This window comes from Carcharhinus amblyrhynchos, chromosome 14, assembly GCF_965287045.1.
Source record: "Carcharhinus amblyrhynchos chromosome 14, sCarAmb.v2.hapA, whole genome shotgun sequence".
Taxonomy (NCBI): Eukaryota; Metazoa; Chordata; class Chondrichthyes; order Carcharhiniformes; family Carcharhinidae; genus Carcharhinus; species Carcharhinus amblyrhynchos.
Window position 1 is genome coordinate 136,506 of NC_137337.1, and position 13,802 is coordinate 150,307.

At 46.1% G+C, this 13,802-nt stretch overlaps 1 protein-coding gene across 1 annotated transcript in view; it reads right to left on the reverse strand.

The window, feature by feature from the left end:
- syne3 (spectrin repeat containing, nuclear envelope family member 3) overlaps positions 1 to 13,802 on the reverse strand; it is a 102,441-nt gene that overhangs the window by 80,030 nt on the left and 8,609 nt on the right. Inside the window, exon 5 of the mRNA XM_080202116.1 lies at positions 11,666 to 11,824. Within this exon, the coding sequence (XP_080058242.1) occupies positions 11,666 to 11,824 (159 nt within the window). The remainder of the gene's footprint in view (positions 1 to 11,665; positions 11,825 to 13,802) is intronic.

Consider the following 13,802-nt stretch of genomic DNA (forward strand, 5'->3'; position numbering starts at 1 on the left):
CCGGACCCCAAGGTCCTTCTGCTCCTCAACACTGCTAAGAGTCCTACCCTTGATATTATACTCCTTCATCCCATTGGACTTGCCAAAATGGACCCCTACACATTTATCCGGGTTGAAGTCCATCTGCCACTTCTCCACCCAGTCTTGCATCCTATCTATGTCTCGTTGCAACATCTGATATCCCTCCAGACTATCCACAACACCACCAACCTTCGTGTCATTGGCAAACTTACTAACCCATCCCTCCACTTCCTCATCTAGGTCATTTATGAAAATGACAAATAGCAAGGGTCCCAGAACAGATCCCTGGGGCACTCCACTGGTGGCCAGCTTCCATGCAGAAAAAGACCCATCCACAACCACTCTCTGCCTTCTGCAGGCAATCAGTTCTGGATCCCCAAGGCAACAGCCCCTTGGATCCCATGCCCTCTCACCTTCTCAAGTAGTCTTGCATGGGGGACCTTATCAAACGCCTTGCTGAGAAGGCATGGGATCCAAGGGACTTTGGCCTTGTAGATCCAGAACTGGCTTGCCTGAAGGCAGAGTGTGGTTCTGGATGGGTCTTTTTCTGCATGGAGGTCGGTCACCAGTGGAGTGCCCCAGGGATCTGTTCTCAGACCCTGCTGTTTGTCATTTTTATAAATGACCTGGATGAGGAAGCGGAGGGATGGGTTAGTAAGTTTGCCAACAACACAAAGGGTGGTGGTGTTGTGGATAGTCTGGAGGAATGTCAGAAGTTGCAGCATGACGTAGATAGAATGCAAGACTGGGCGGAGAAGTGGCAGATGGACTTCAACCCAGATAAATGTGTAGTGGCCCATTTTGGCAGGTCTGGGGAGCAGGTACAGAGGAGATGTCGGGGTAAGTTTTTCACTGAGGGTGGTGAGTGAGTGGAATCGGCTGCCATCGGTGGTGGTAGAGGTGAACTCGCTGGGGTCTTTTAAAAGACTTCTGGATGAGTACATGGGATTTAATGGGATTGGGAGTTATAGATAGTTCTATGGCCTGGTAGGTATGGATATGATCGGCGTAACTTCTGGGCCAAAGGGCCTGTTTGTGCTGTAGTGTTCTATGTTCTATAACTTCCCTATCTTTATGCTCCATTCCCTTTGAAATGAAATCCAACATTCTATTACAGAGTATAGCTCCCTCTACACTGTCCCCATCAAATACATACAGGACAGGTACAGCATGGGATTAGGTACGGAGGAAAGCTCCCTCTACACAGACCCAACACTTCCTGGATAAGTACAGCACGGGGTTAGACAGAGTAAAGCTCTCTTTACAATGTCCCTGTCAAACACTCCCAGGACAGGTACAGCACGAGGTTAAATACAGAGTAACGCTCCCTCTATACTACCCCATCCAACACTTCCAGGACAAGTACAGCATCGGTTAAATACAGAGTAAAGTTCCCTCGGCACAGTCTCCATCAAACAGTTCCCAAGCAGGTACAACACGGGGTTATATATAGAATAAAGTTCCCTTGACACAATGCCTGTTGAACACTCTCAGGGAAGGTACATCAGGGAATTAGATACAGGTTCAGCATGCTAGATGAAGATTTTTCCAAGTGCACTAACTTTGTGATTATAGTACTGTACGAACAACCTAAAATTCACAAGTGCAACTCCCACTAAAGTTATGAAACAATTCTTCCTGTCAGCAAGCAGCAATGGAGCTTATTCTTGACAATAACCATCTAGAGGAAGAAGGTGCTTCAGGTATTAACACAAATGCTCATTCTTCATGCGTGTCCTCAGGTGAAAAGTATCAGCAGCATTTACAACCATCGAGTACAATCCTATTCTGACCACTGAGGAAAATAAAGGTTTGATAGCTAGGGGGATTTAAGATGCCCAGAAATTTAACAAAAGGATAATTGATCAGGCTGGAGTTAGGATCTGTTGAGAATTGAATTTTGATAGCCATGTGTTTGAAAGAGACAATGGTTATTGTTCTGAAAGGATTATTTACAAAGAAAATTACAGGAACAGGCCTTTTGGCCCTCCAAACCTGCGCCGACCATGCTGCCCGGCTGAACTAAAACCCCCTACCCTTCCAGGGACCACATCGATCTACTTCCATCCTATTCATGTACTTGTCAAGACACTCCTTAAAAGTCACTACTACATCCGCTTCCACGACCTCCCCGGCAATGAGTTCCACGCACCCACTATTCTCTGTGTAAAAAATCTGCCCTGTACATGTCTTTTAAACCTTGCCCCTCGCACCTTCAACCTATGCCCACTGGTATTTGATTCTTCCACCCTGGGAAAAAGTTTCTGACTATCCACTCTGTCCACGCCTCTCATAATCTTGTAGACTTCTATCAGGTCACCCCGCAACCTCCGTCGCTCTAGTAACAACAAACCAAGTTTAATAGAACACTACAGCACAAACAGGCCCTTCGGTCCACAAGTTGCGCCGATCACATCACCTACCAACCTACAGACCTATCTATAACCCTCAATCTCATTAAACCCCATATACTCATCCAGAAGTCTTTTAAAAGACCCCAGCGAGTTCGCCTCCACCACCACTGACGGCAGCCGATTCCATTCACTCACCACCCTCTGAGTGAAAAACTTACCCCTAACATCACTTCTGAACCTCCCTCCCCGCACCTTAAATCTGTGTCCTCTCGTAGCGACCATTTCAAACCGGGGAAATAGCCTCTGAGAGTCCACCCTATCTATTCCTCTCAACATTTTGTAAACTTCTATCAGGTCGCCTCTCAACCTTCGTCTCTCCAGGGAAAAGAGTCCCAGCTCCCTCAACCTAACTTCATAAGGCATGCCTCCCACTCCAGGCAACATCCTTGTAAATCTCCTCTGCACCCTCTCAATAGCTTCTACATCTTTCCTATAGTGAGGCGACCAGAACTGCGCACAATACTCCAAATGAGGCCTGACAAGGGTCTTATAAAGTTCCAGCATTACCTCCCGACTCCTAAACTCAATCCCTCGATTAATGAAGGCCAGTACACCATACGCCTTCTTGACCACCTCCTCCACCTGCGAGGCCGATTTAAGAGTCCTGTGGACCCGGACCCCAAGATCCTTCTGCTCCTCAACACTACTCAGACTTCTGCCCTTGATAGTGTACTCGTTCATCCCGTTGGTTCTGCCAAAATGGACGACTACACATTTATCCGCGTTGAAGTCCATCTGCCACTTCTCCGCCCAGTCCTGCATCCTATCTATGTCCTGCTGCAACTTTTGCCATCCTTCCAGATCATCCACAACACCACTGACCTTCGTGTCATCAGCGAACTTACTTACCCATCCCTCCACTTCCTCATCCAGGTCATTTATGAAAATGACAAACAACAAGGGTCCCAGAACAGATCCTTGAGGCACTCCGCTGGTGACTGACCTCCATTCAGAAAAAGCCCCATCCACAACCACTCTCTGCCTTCTGCAGGCAAGCCAGTTCTGGATCCACAAGGCCAAAGGCCCTTGGATCCCATGCCCTCTCACCTTCTCAAGAAGTCTTGCATGGGGGACCTTATCAAATGCCTTGCTGAAGTCCATGTACACTACGTCCACGGCACTTCCTTCGTCAATGTGTTCAGTCACATTATCGAAGAACTCAACTAGGCTTGTAATGCACGACCTGCCCTTGACAAATCCATGCTGACTATTCCTGATCATGTCAAACCTCTCCAAATGTTCGTAAATCTTGTCCCTCAGAAGCCTCTCCATCAGCTTACCAACCACTGAGGTCAGACTCACCGGTCGGTAATTTCCCGGGCTATCTCTGTTCCCTTTCTTAAAAATAGGAACTACATCCGCAATCCTCCAATCCTCTGGAACCTCTCCCGTCTCCATTGACGACGTAAAGATCATCGCCAGGGGCTCTGCAATCTCTTCCCTCGCCTCCCACAGTATCCTGGGGTACATCACATCTGGTCCCGGCGACTTATCTACCTTGATAGAATTCAAAAGTTCCAACACATCCTCCTCCTTAATATTCACGTACTCAATCCTTTCCATCTGCTGCAAATCCATAACAAAATCTCCCAGATCGGCTTCCACCGTGAATACTGAGGCGAAGTACTCGTTAAGCACCTCCGCCATTTCTTCTGGTTCCACACAATCCTTTCCCCCCTCACCTTTTATAGGTCCTATCCCTTCTCTTCTTATCCTTTTACCTTTCACATATTTATAGAAGGCCTTGGGATTCTCCTTAATCTTACCCGCCAAGGTCTTCTCATGACCCCTTCTGGCTCTCCTAATTTCCCTTTTAAGTTCCCTCCTACAGTCCTTATACTCCTCAAAATCTTTAACATCTCCTAATTCCCTGAACCTCTTGTACACCTTCCTTTTCTTCCTGACTAGGTTCAACACATCCTTTGTGCACCACGGTTCCCTCGACCCACCAAAACCCCCTCGTCTCATCGGAACGTTGTCATTCAGAGCTCCAGACACACATTCCTTGAATATCTGCCACCTTCCTTCGGTACTTTTCCCTAAGAACGCCTCCTTCCAGTTTATTTGTCCAAGTAACTTCCTGACTTCTTCGTATCTCCCCTTACCCCAGACAAACACCTTCCTAGCCTGCCTGATCCTATCTCGTTCCAACGCAATTGTGAAGGAGATAGAATTATGGTCACCATATCCAAGATGCTCTCCTACCGAAAGATCCATCACCTGCCCTGGTTCATTCGCCAGTACCAGGTCAAGTACAGCCTCTCCCCTCGTAGGCTTGTCCACATACTGCGTCAGGAAACCCTCCTGAACACACCTAACAAACTCCTCCCCATCTATACCCCTTACCCTAGGGATATTCCAGTCGATGTTTGGGAAATTGAAGTCTCCCATCACGACAACTCTGTTATTAAAACATCTCTCCAGAATCTGTTTCCCTATTTGCACTTCAACTTCCCTGTCACTATTGGGCGGCCTATAGATTACACCCAGCAAAGTTTTTGACCCTTTGCTGTTCCTAACTTCCACCCACAGAGATTCTGTAGACAATCCCTCCACGACATCCTCTTTCTCTGTAGCCATGACACTATCCCTGATCAACAGTGCCACGCCACCACCCCTTCTGCCACCCTCCCTGTCCTTCCTGAAGCACCTGAAGCCTGGCACCTGAAGTACCCAGTCCTGTCCCTGAGACATCCAAGTCTCCGTAATGGCCACCACATCACAATCCCAAACAGTAATCCACGCCCTAAGCTCATCTACCTTATTCACTATACTCCTTGCATTAAAATATATACACTTCAGCCCCTCAGTCTGGGCATTTCCCATCTCCACCGCCTGTCTAACCTCCCTCCCATACTGCCTGCGGTCCTCCCCTACCTGGGAGCGAACCTCCTCCGTCCCAGTTTCCCCAACACAGTTCCCTCCCCCCATCCTTTCTAGTTTAAAGTTTGAGATAGTCAGCATGGTTTTGTAGCGGGAAGGTCGTGCCTTACTAACCTTATTGAGTTCTTTGAGAAGGTGACCAAAAAGGTGGATAGGGGTAAGGCAGTAGATGTGGTATATATGGATTTTAGTAAGGCGTTTGATAAGGTTCACCATGGTATGCTTCTGCAGAAAATGCAGATGTATGGGATTGGTGGTAATTTAGGTACTTGGATCAGGAATTGGTTAGCAGATAGGAGACAGAGGGTGGTGGTTGATGGTAATTATTCATCATGGAGTTCGGTTACGAGTGGTGTGCCTCAGGGATCTGTTTTGGGGCCACTGCTGTTCGTAATCTTTATTAATGATCTGGATGAGGGTATAGTTGGGTGGATTAGTAAGTTTGCTGATGACACCAAAGTCGGAGGTGTGGTAGATTGTGAGGAAGGGTGTCGAAGTTTGCAGGGTGACTTGGACAGGTTGCAGAGCTGGGCCGCGAGGTGGCGGATGGAGTTTAATGCGGAGAAGTGTGAGGTAATCCATTTCGGTAGGAATAACAGATGTGTTGAGTATAGGGCTAACGGGAGGACTTTGAATAGAGTGGAGGAGCAGAGGGATCTAGGTGTATGTGTACATAGATCCCTGAAAGTTGGGAATCAAGTAGATAAGGTTGTTAAGAAGGCATACGGTGTCTTGGCGTTTATTGGTAGGGGGATTGAATTTAGGAGTCGCAGCGTCATGTTGCAACTGTACACAACTCTGGTGCGGCCGCACTTGGAGTACTGTGTGCAGTTCTGGTCCCCACATTACAGGAAGGATGTGGAGGCTTTGGAGAGGGTGCAGAGGAGGTTTACCAGGATGTTGCCTGGTATGCAGGGGAGGTCCTATGAGGAGAGACTGAGGGATTTGGGGTTGTTTTCACTGGAAAGAAGGCGGCTAAGAGGGGATCTTATAGAAACATATAAGATGATTAGAGGTTTAGATAGGGTGGATGGTGATAGCCTGTTTCCTCGGATGGAGAAATCTAGCACGAGGGGGCATGGCTTTAAATTAAGGGGGGGTAGTTATAGGACGGATGTCAGGGGCAGGTTCTTTACCCAGAGGGTGGTGAGGGACTGGAATGCCCTGCCTGCTGCAGTTGTAAATGCGCCTAGTTTGGGGGCGTTTAAGAGATTGGTGGATAGGTTTATGGACGAAAAAGGAGTGGTTTAGATTTGTGGGTCAATGTTTTTTTTTAAAAATAAGACTGGTCGGCGCAACATTGTGGGCCGAAGGGCCTGTTCCGCGCTGTAATGTTCTATGTTCTATGTTCTACTCTACCCGTGTAGAGTATCGGGAATCCCCTCCGGTCTAATTTATAGTCGGGTGAAAAAAAAACGTGACCCGAGTGCCCTCGCAACTACTTCCGGGGTCAAACCGGGGTCAAGCTTAAAAAAAATCAATCAAAAAAAAACCCACTAAAAAATAAAGTTTCTCTAATCTCTCCTTATAACTAATGCCCTTCATACCAGAAAACATCCTGGTAAATCTTTCCTGTATCCTCTCCAAAGCTTCCACAACCTTCTGATAGTGTGGCAACCAGAACATAGAACATTACAGCGCAGAACAGGCCCTTCGGCCCACGATGTTGCGCCGACCAGTTAAAAAACAATGACCCTCTAACCTAAACCAAACCCTTTCCATCCATAAACCTATCCACAGATCTCTTAAACGCCCCCAAACTAGGCGCATTTACAACTGCAGCAGGCAGGGCATTCCAATCCCGCACCACCCTCTGGGTAAAGAACCTACCCCTGACATCCGTCCTATAACTACCACCCCTTAATTTAAAGCTATGCCCCCTCGTGCTAGCTTTCTCCATCCGAGGAAAAAGGCTATCACTGTCCACCCTATCTAAACCTCTAATCATCTTGTATGTTTCAATAAGATCCCCTCGTACCTGCCTTCTTTCTAACGAAAACAACCTCAAATCCCTCAGTCTCTCCTCATAGGACCTCCCCTCCATACCAGGCAACATCCTGGTAAACCTCCTCTGCACCCTCTCTAAAGCCTCCACATCCTTCCTATAATGTGGGGACCAGAACTGTACACAATACTCCAAGTGCAGCCGCACCAGAGTTTTGTACAGTTGCAACATGACGCTGCGGCTCTTAAATTCAATCCCCCTACCAATAAACGCCAAGACACCGTATGCCTTCCTAACAACCCTATCTACTTGATTCCCAACTTTCAGGGATCTATGTACACATACACCTAGATCCCTCTGTTCATCCACACTATTCAGAGTCCTACCGTCAGCCCTATACTCTACACATCCGTTATGCCTGCCAAAGTGAATTACCTCACACTTTTCCGCATTAAACTCCATCCTCCACCTCTCGGCCCAGCTCTGTAACTTGACCAAGTCTCCCTGTAGACTAAGACACCCTTCCTCACTATCTACCACACCTCCGACTTTGGTGTCATCAGCAAATTTACTAATCCACCCAACTATACCCTCAACCAGATCATTTATAAAAATTACAAACAGCAGTGGCCCCAAAACAGATCCCTGAGGCACACCACTCGTAACTGAACTCCATGTCGAATACTTACCATCAACCACCACCCTCTGTCTCCTATCCGCCAGCCAATTCCTAATCCAATTTCCTAGATCACCCTCAATCCCATACATCTGCAATTTCTGCAGAAGCCTTCCATGGTGAACCTTATCAAACGCCTTACTAAAGTCCATATATACCACGTCAACTGCCTTACCCCCATCCACCTCTTTGGTCACTTTCTCAAAAAAACTCAATAAGGTTAGTAAGGCACGACCTACCCTCCACAAAACCATGCTGACTATCTCTAATCAATTCATTATTCTCCAAATAACCATAAATCCTATCCCTAATAATTGTTTCTAAAACCTTGCCCACAACAGAAGTAAGACTCACTGGTCTATAATTCCCGGGGAAGTCTCTGTTCCCCTTCTTAAACAATGGGACAACATTCACTAACCTCCAATCTTCTGGCACTATACCGGTGACCAACGACGACCTGAAGATCAGAGCCAGAGGCTCTGCAATCGCCTCCCTTGCCTCCCAGAGAATCCTAGGGTAAATCCCGTCCGGCCCAGGGGACTTATCTATTTTCAAACCCTCAAGAATATCTAGCACATCCTCCTTATCAACTGCAATACTGTCCAGTTTACAACCCTGTAACCCAGTGTTCTCCACAGCTACATTTATGTCCCCCTGCATGAATACCGAAGAGAAATATTGGTTCAATGCCTCTCCAATCTCTTCCGGTTCCACACATAAATTCCCACTGCTATCTCTAACTGGCCCTAATCTTGCCCTAACCAACCTTTTGTTCTTAACATATCTATTGAACGCCTTAGGATTCTCCTTAATCCTATCAGCCAAAATCTTCTCATGTCCTCTTTTAGCCCTTCTTAACTCTTTCTTTAACTCTCTCCTAGCCAATCTAAAGCTTTCTAGTGCACTACCTGAGCCCTCGAGTCTCATCCGGACATAAGCCTCCTTTTTCTTTTTAACCAGCGAATCAACTTTCCTAGTGCACCACGGTTCCCTAGCTCGACCAATTCCTCCTTGCCTGACAGGGACATACATATCAAGGACTCACAGTAGCTGCTCCTTGAAAAAACTCCACATTTCGGACGTTCCGAGACCCTGCAGTCTCCTAGTCCAACCTATGCTTCCTAATTCTCTCCTAATAGCCTCATAATTACCCTTCCCCCAGCTAAAACTACTGACCCGAGGTTCATGCCTATCCCTTTCCATCACTAAGGTGAACGTAACCGAATTGTGGTCACTATCACCAAAATGCACACCAACTTCCAAGTCTAGCACCTGGTCTGGCTCATTTCCGAGCACCAAATCCAATATAGCCTCACCTCTAGTTGGCCTATCAACATACTGAGTCAAGAAACCTTCCTGCACGCTTTGTACAAAAACTGACCCCTCTAATGAGCTAGAGCTATAGCTATTCCATTCAATATTAGTAAAGTTAAAGTCCCCCATAACAATTACCCTATTACTTTCACTCCCGGATCGTCTCCGCAATCCTTTCCTCAACCTCTCTAGAACTTTTAGGAGGTCTATAAAAGACTCCCAACAGGGTGACCTCTCCTGTCCTATTTCTAACCTCAGCCCATACTACCTCAACAGACAAGTCCTCATCAAACTTCCTCTCTGACACCGTGATACAATCCTTGACTAATAATGCTACCCCACCCCCCCTTCTACCTCCTTCTCTACTCCTACTGAAGCATTTGAACCCCGGAACCTGCAACAACCATTCCTGACCCTGTTCTATCCATGTCTCTGAAATGGCCACAACATCAAAGTCCCAGGTACTGATCCACTATATTCACTATAACTGAACACTATATTCCAAGTGAGGCCTAAAGTTCTATAAAGCTGCAACATGACTTGCCAATTTTTAAACTTTATGCCCCCGCCAATGAAGGCAAGCATGCCATATGCCTTCTTGACTACCTTCTCCACCTGCATTGCCACTTTCAGTGACCTGTGTATTGTATACCCAGATCCCTTTGCCTATCAATACTCTTCAGGGTTCTGCCATTTACTATTTCCTATCTGTATTAGGCCTTCCAAATGCATTACTTCACATTTGTCCAGATTAAACTCCATCCACCATCTCTCTGCCCAAGTCTCCAACTGGTCTATATTCTGCGATGGTCCTCATCACTTATCCACAAATCCACCAACCTTTGTGTCGTCCGCAAACTTACTAATCAATCCAGTTACATTTTCCTCCAACTCATTTACATATATTACAAACAGCAAAAGTCCCAGTACTGACCCCTGAGGAACACCATTTGTCACAGCCCTCCATTCAGAAACACGCCCTTCCATTGCTACCCTCTACCTTCTTTGACCGAGCCAGTTTCGTATCCACCTTGCCTACGCACCTCTGATCCCATGCGACATTACTTTCTGCATCAGTCTGCCATGAGGGACTTTGTCAAAGGCCTTACTGAAGTCCATGTCGACAACATCCACTGCCCCACCCTCAATCATCTTCATCACTTCCACGAAAAACTCGATCAAGTTCGTGAGACATGACCTCCCCTTCACAAAACCACGTTGCCTCTCACTAATACGTCCACTTATTTCCAAGTGGAAATGAATCCTGTCTCGAAGAATCCCCTCCAATAATTTCCCTACCACTGCTGAAAGGTTCACCGGCCTGTAATTACCTGGATTATTCTTGCTACTCTTCTTAAACAAAGGAGCAACAGTGGCTATTCTCCAATCCTCTGTGACGTCCGCTATAGGCAGTGAGGATACAAAGATTTCTCACAAGGTCCCAGCAATTTCCTCCCTTGCCTCTCTCAGTATGAGGGATATATCCCATCAAGGCCTGGGAACTTGTCTACCTTAATGTTTCTCAAGAACCCCAATATTTCCTCCTTTTTGATCTCAACGTGACTCAAACTGTCTACACATCCTTTCCCAGACTCATTTTCCACCAAGTCCCTCTCTTTGGTGAATACTGACGCAAAGTACTCATTTAATACCTCACCCATTTCCTCTGGCTCCACACATAGATTCCCTCCCTTGTCCTTGAGTGCGCCAATCCTCTCCATGGTTACCCTCTTGCTCTTTATACATGCATAAAAAGCCTTGGGATTTTCCTTAATCCTGCTGGCCAATGCTTTTTCATGACTGCTTGTGTTCCCAGCCTCCTGGCTTTGACAAATGCTTCCTTTTTCTCTTTGACTAGGCTCACAATATCTCTCATTAACCAAGGTTCCCAAAACTTGCCATACTTATCCTTCATTCTTACAGGAATGTGTCAGTCCTGAATCCCTATCAACTTACACTTGAAAGCCTCCCACATGCCAGATGTTGATTTGCCCTCAAACATCCACCCACCCCCCCCCCACCCAAATCTACATTCTTCAGTTCCTGCCTAATATTGTTGTAATTAGCCTTCCCCAATTTAGCACCTTAATTTGAAGACTACACTCATCTTTATCCATCAGTACCTTAAAGCTTACTGAATTGAGGTCACTGTACCCTAACTGCTCCCCTACTGAAACACTGACCACCTGGCCAGCTCATTCCCCAACACCAGGTCAAGTACGGCCCATCCCTAGTTGGACTTTCTACATCCTGTTTCAGGAAGCCCTCCTGAATGATCCTTACAAACTCTGCCCCACCCATGCCCCTAGCACTAAGTGAGTCCCAGTCATTATAGGGGAAATTAAAATCTCCCAACACAAAACCCTATTACTTTTACACCTTGCCAAAATCTGCCTACATATCTGTATTTACCTTCAATTCACTAAGTGATCCCTCCATGTAATCCCTGCTGGCTTTCCCGGCATTGTTATATTTTTCCTTCATGGAGTGCAGCCAGTTTTGGAATTTCTCCAGATTGTCCGTGTATTCCTGATGTTCTTGGACAACTGCTTCCAAAATCATCACCCTTTTCTGAAAGAGGAAAATCAGATCTGAAATCAAACAGCAGTTCATTCGCTTTCAGTTTATTCCTTTTCCAGTTGTTTATCTCTGGGGCAAAAGTCAGCACTCTCCCAGGGTCGACAAATGCCCCTCCCACCCTCAATTGGAGCCAGACTCCTCTCCGCCACAATCTTTCCAGTGTTATAGACAACCTTCCTCTCCATCATGTTTCCCATCCTCTGCTGAGGCCAGACTCTGCCCACCAAACCCCCAACCTCACTCTGTCTTTTGAGGCCAGCATCAGCCTTCTGCCACCGCCTACTGGTGCTGACATTTCTAATGTGTCTTCGTTTTCCCTCAACACATAATTCTTTGCCCACCAGCAGGACATTATTCCAGGATGTAACTAGTAGAGTTGATGAGGGGGATGTAGTTTATTTGGACTTTCAGAAGGCTTTCAACAAAGTTACAAGTAAGGGAAGGCGATGGCCTAAGTGGTATTATCGCTAGACTATTAATCAAGAAACTCAGTTAATGTTCTGGGGACCCAGGTTCAAATCCTGCCATGGCAGGTGGTACAATCTGAATAAAATAAATCTGGAATTAAGAATCTACTGATGACCAGGTAACTATTGTCGATTGTCGGAAAAACCCTCTGGTTGACTAATGCCCTTTAGGGGAGGAAATCTGCCATCCTTACCCGGTCTGGCCTACATTGTGACTCCAGAGCCACAGCAATGTGGTCAACTCCCGACTGCCCTGCAGGGGCAACTAGGGATTGGCAATAAATGCTGGCCAGCAGTGATGCCCATGTAACACAAATAAATTTAAAACATTAGCATGTAAAATTAAAGTGCATGGGATTAGGAGTAGTGTATTGAGGTGGCTAGAAAACTGGTTGGCACGCAGGGAACAAAAGGAGTAAGGATAAACAAAGCTTTTTCCAAATGGCAGAAGTATATACTGGGATACTGCAGGGATCAATGTAGGACCCAGCTATACACAATATATATTAATGATTTAGACGAGGAAACTAAATGTAATATCTTCAAACTTGCAAATGACACAAAGCTAAGTGGGAGGGTGAGGAGGATGTGAAGATGCTTTAGGGTGATTTGGACAAGTTGAGTGATGGTCAAATGCATAGCAGGTGCAGTATAATGTGGATAAACATGTTATCCACTTCAGCAGCATAAATAGGAAAGCAGATTATCTAAATGGCTATAACTTGAGAGAGCAGAATGGGCAACGAAACCTAGCCGTCCTTGAACACCAGTCACTGAAGGCAAGCATGCAAATGCAGCAGGTGGTAAAGAAGGCAAATGGTATATTGACCTTCATAGCAAGATGATTAAAGTACAGGAGCAGGGATGACTTGCTGCAATTTTGCAGGGTCTTTGTGAAGCCACACCTGGAATATTGTGTGCTGTTGGAGGTAATGCAGGAAAGGTTTACCAAACTGATTCCTGGGATGAAGGGACTGACATACAAGGAGATTGAGTCGATGAGGTTTGTATTTGCTAAAGTTCAGAAAAACAAAGGGGAATCTTTTCAAAACCTATAAAATTCTAACAGGCTAGACACAGGAAGGATGTTCAGAACCAGCGGTGACAGATATGGGGTAAACCTTTTAGGACTGAGATGAGGAGAAATTTCTTCACCCAGAGTGGAAAGCCTGTAGAATTTTCTACCACAGAAAGCAGTTGAGTTAATACATTATATGTTTTCAAGAAGCTGGCTACAGCTCCTGGAACGATGGAGATCAAAATATATGGCAGGAAGGCAGGGCCAGGCTACTTAGTTGAATAATCAGATGTAGTCAAGTAGAGACATAGAAAATAGGAGCAAGAGTAGGCTGTTTGACCCTTCAAACCTGCTACACCATTCATTTACGAGCTGACTGAATGTTGGCTGAACATTCAACTAAGTAGCCTGGCCCTGCCTTCCTGCCATATATTTTGATTTCCATCGCTTCAAGAGTTATAGCCAACATTTCTGCTCTCTACCA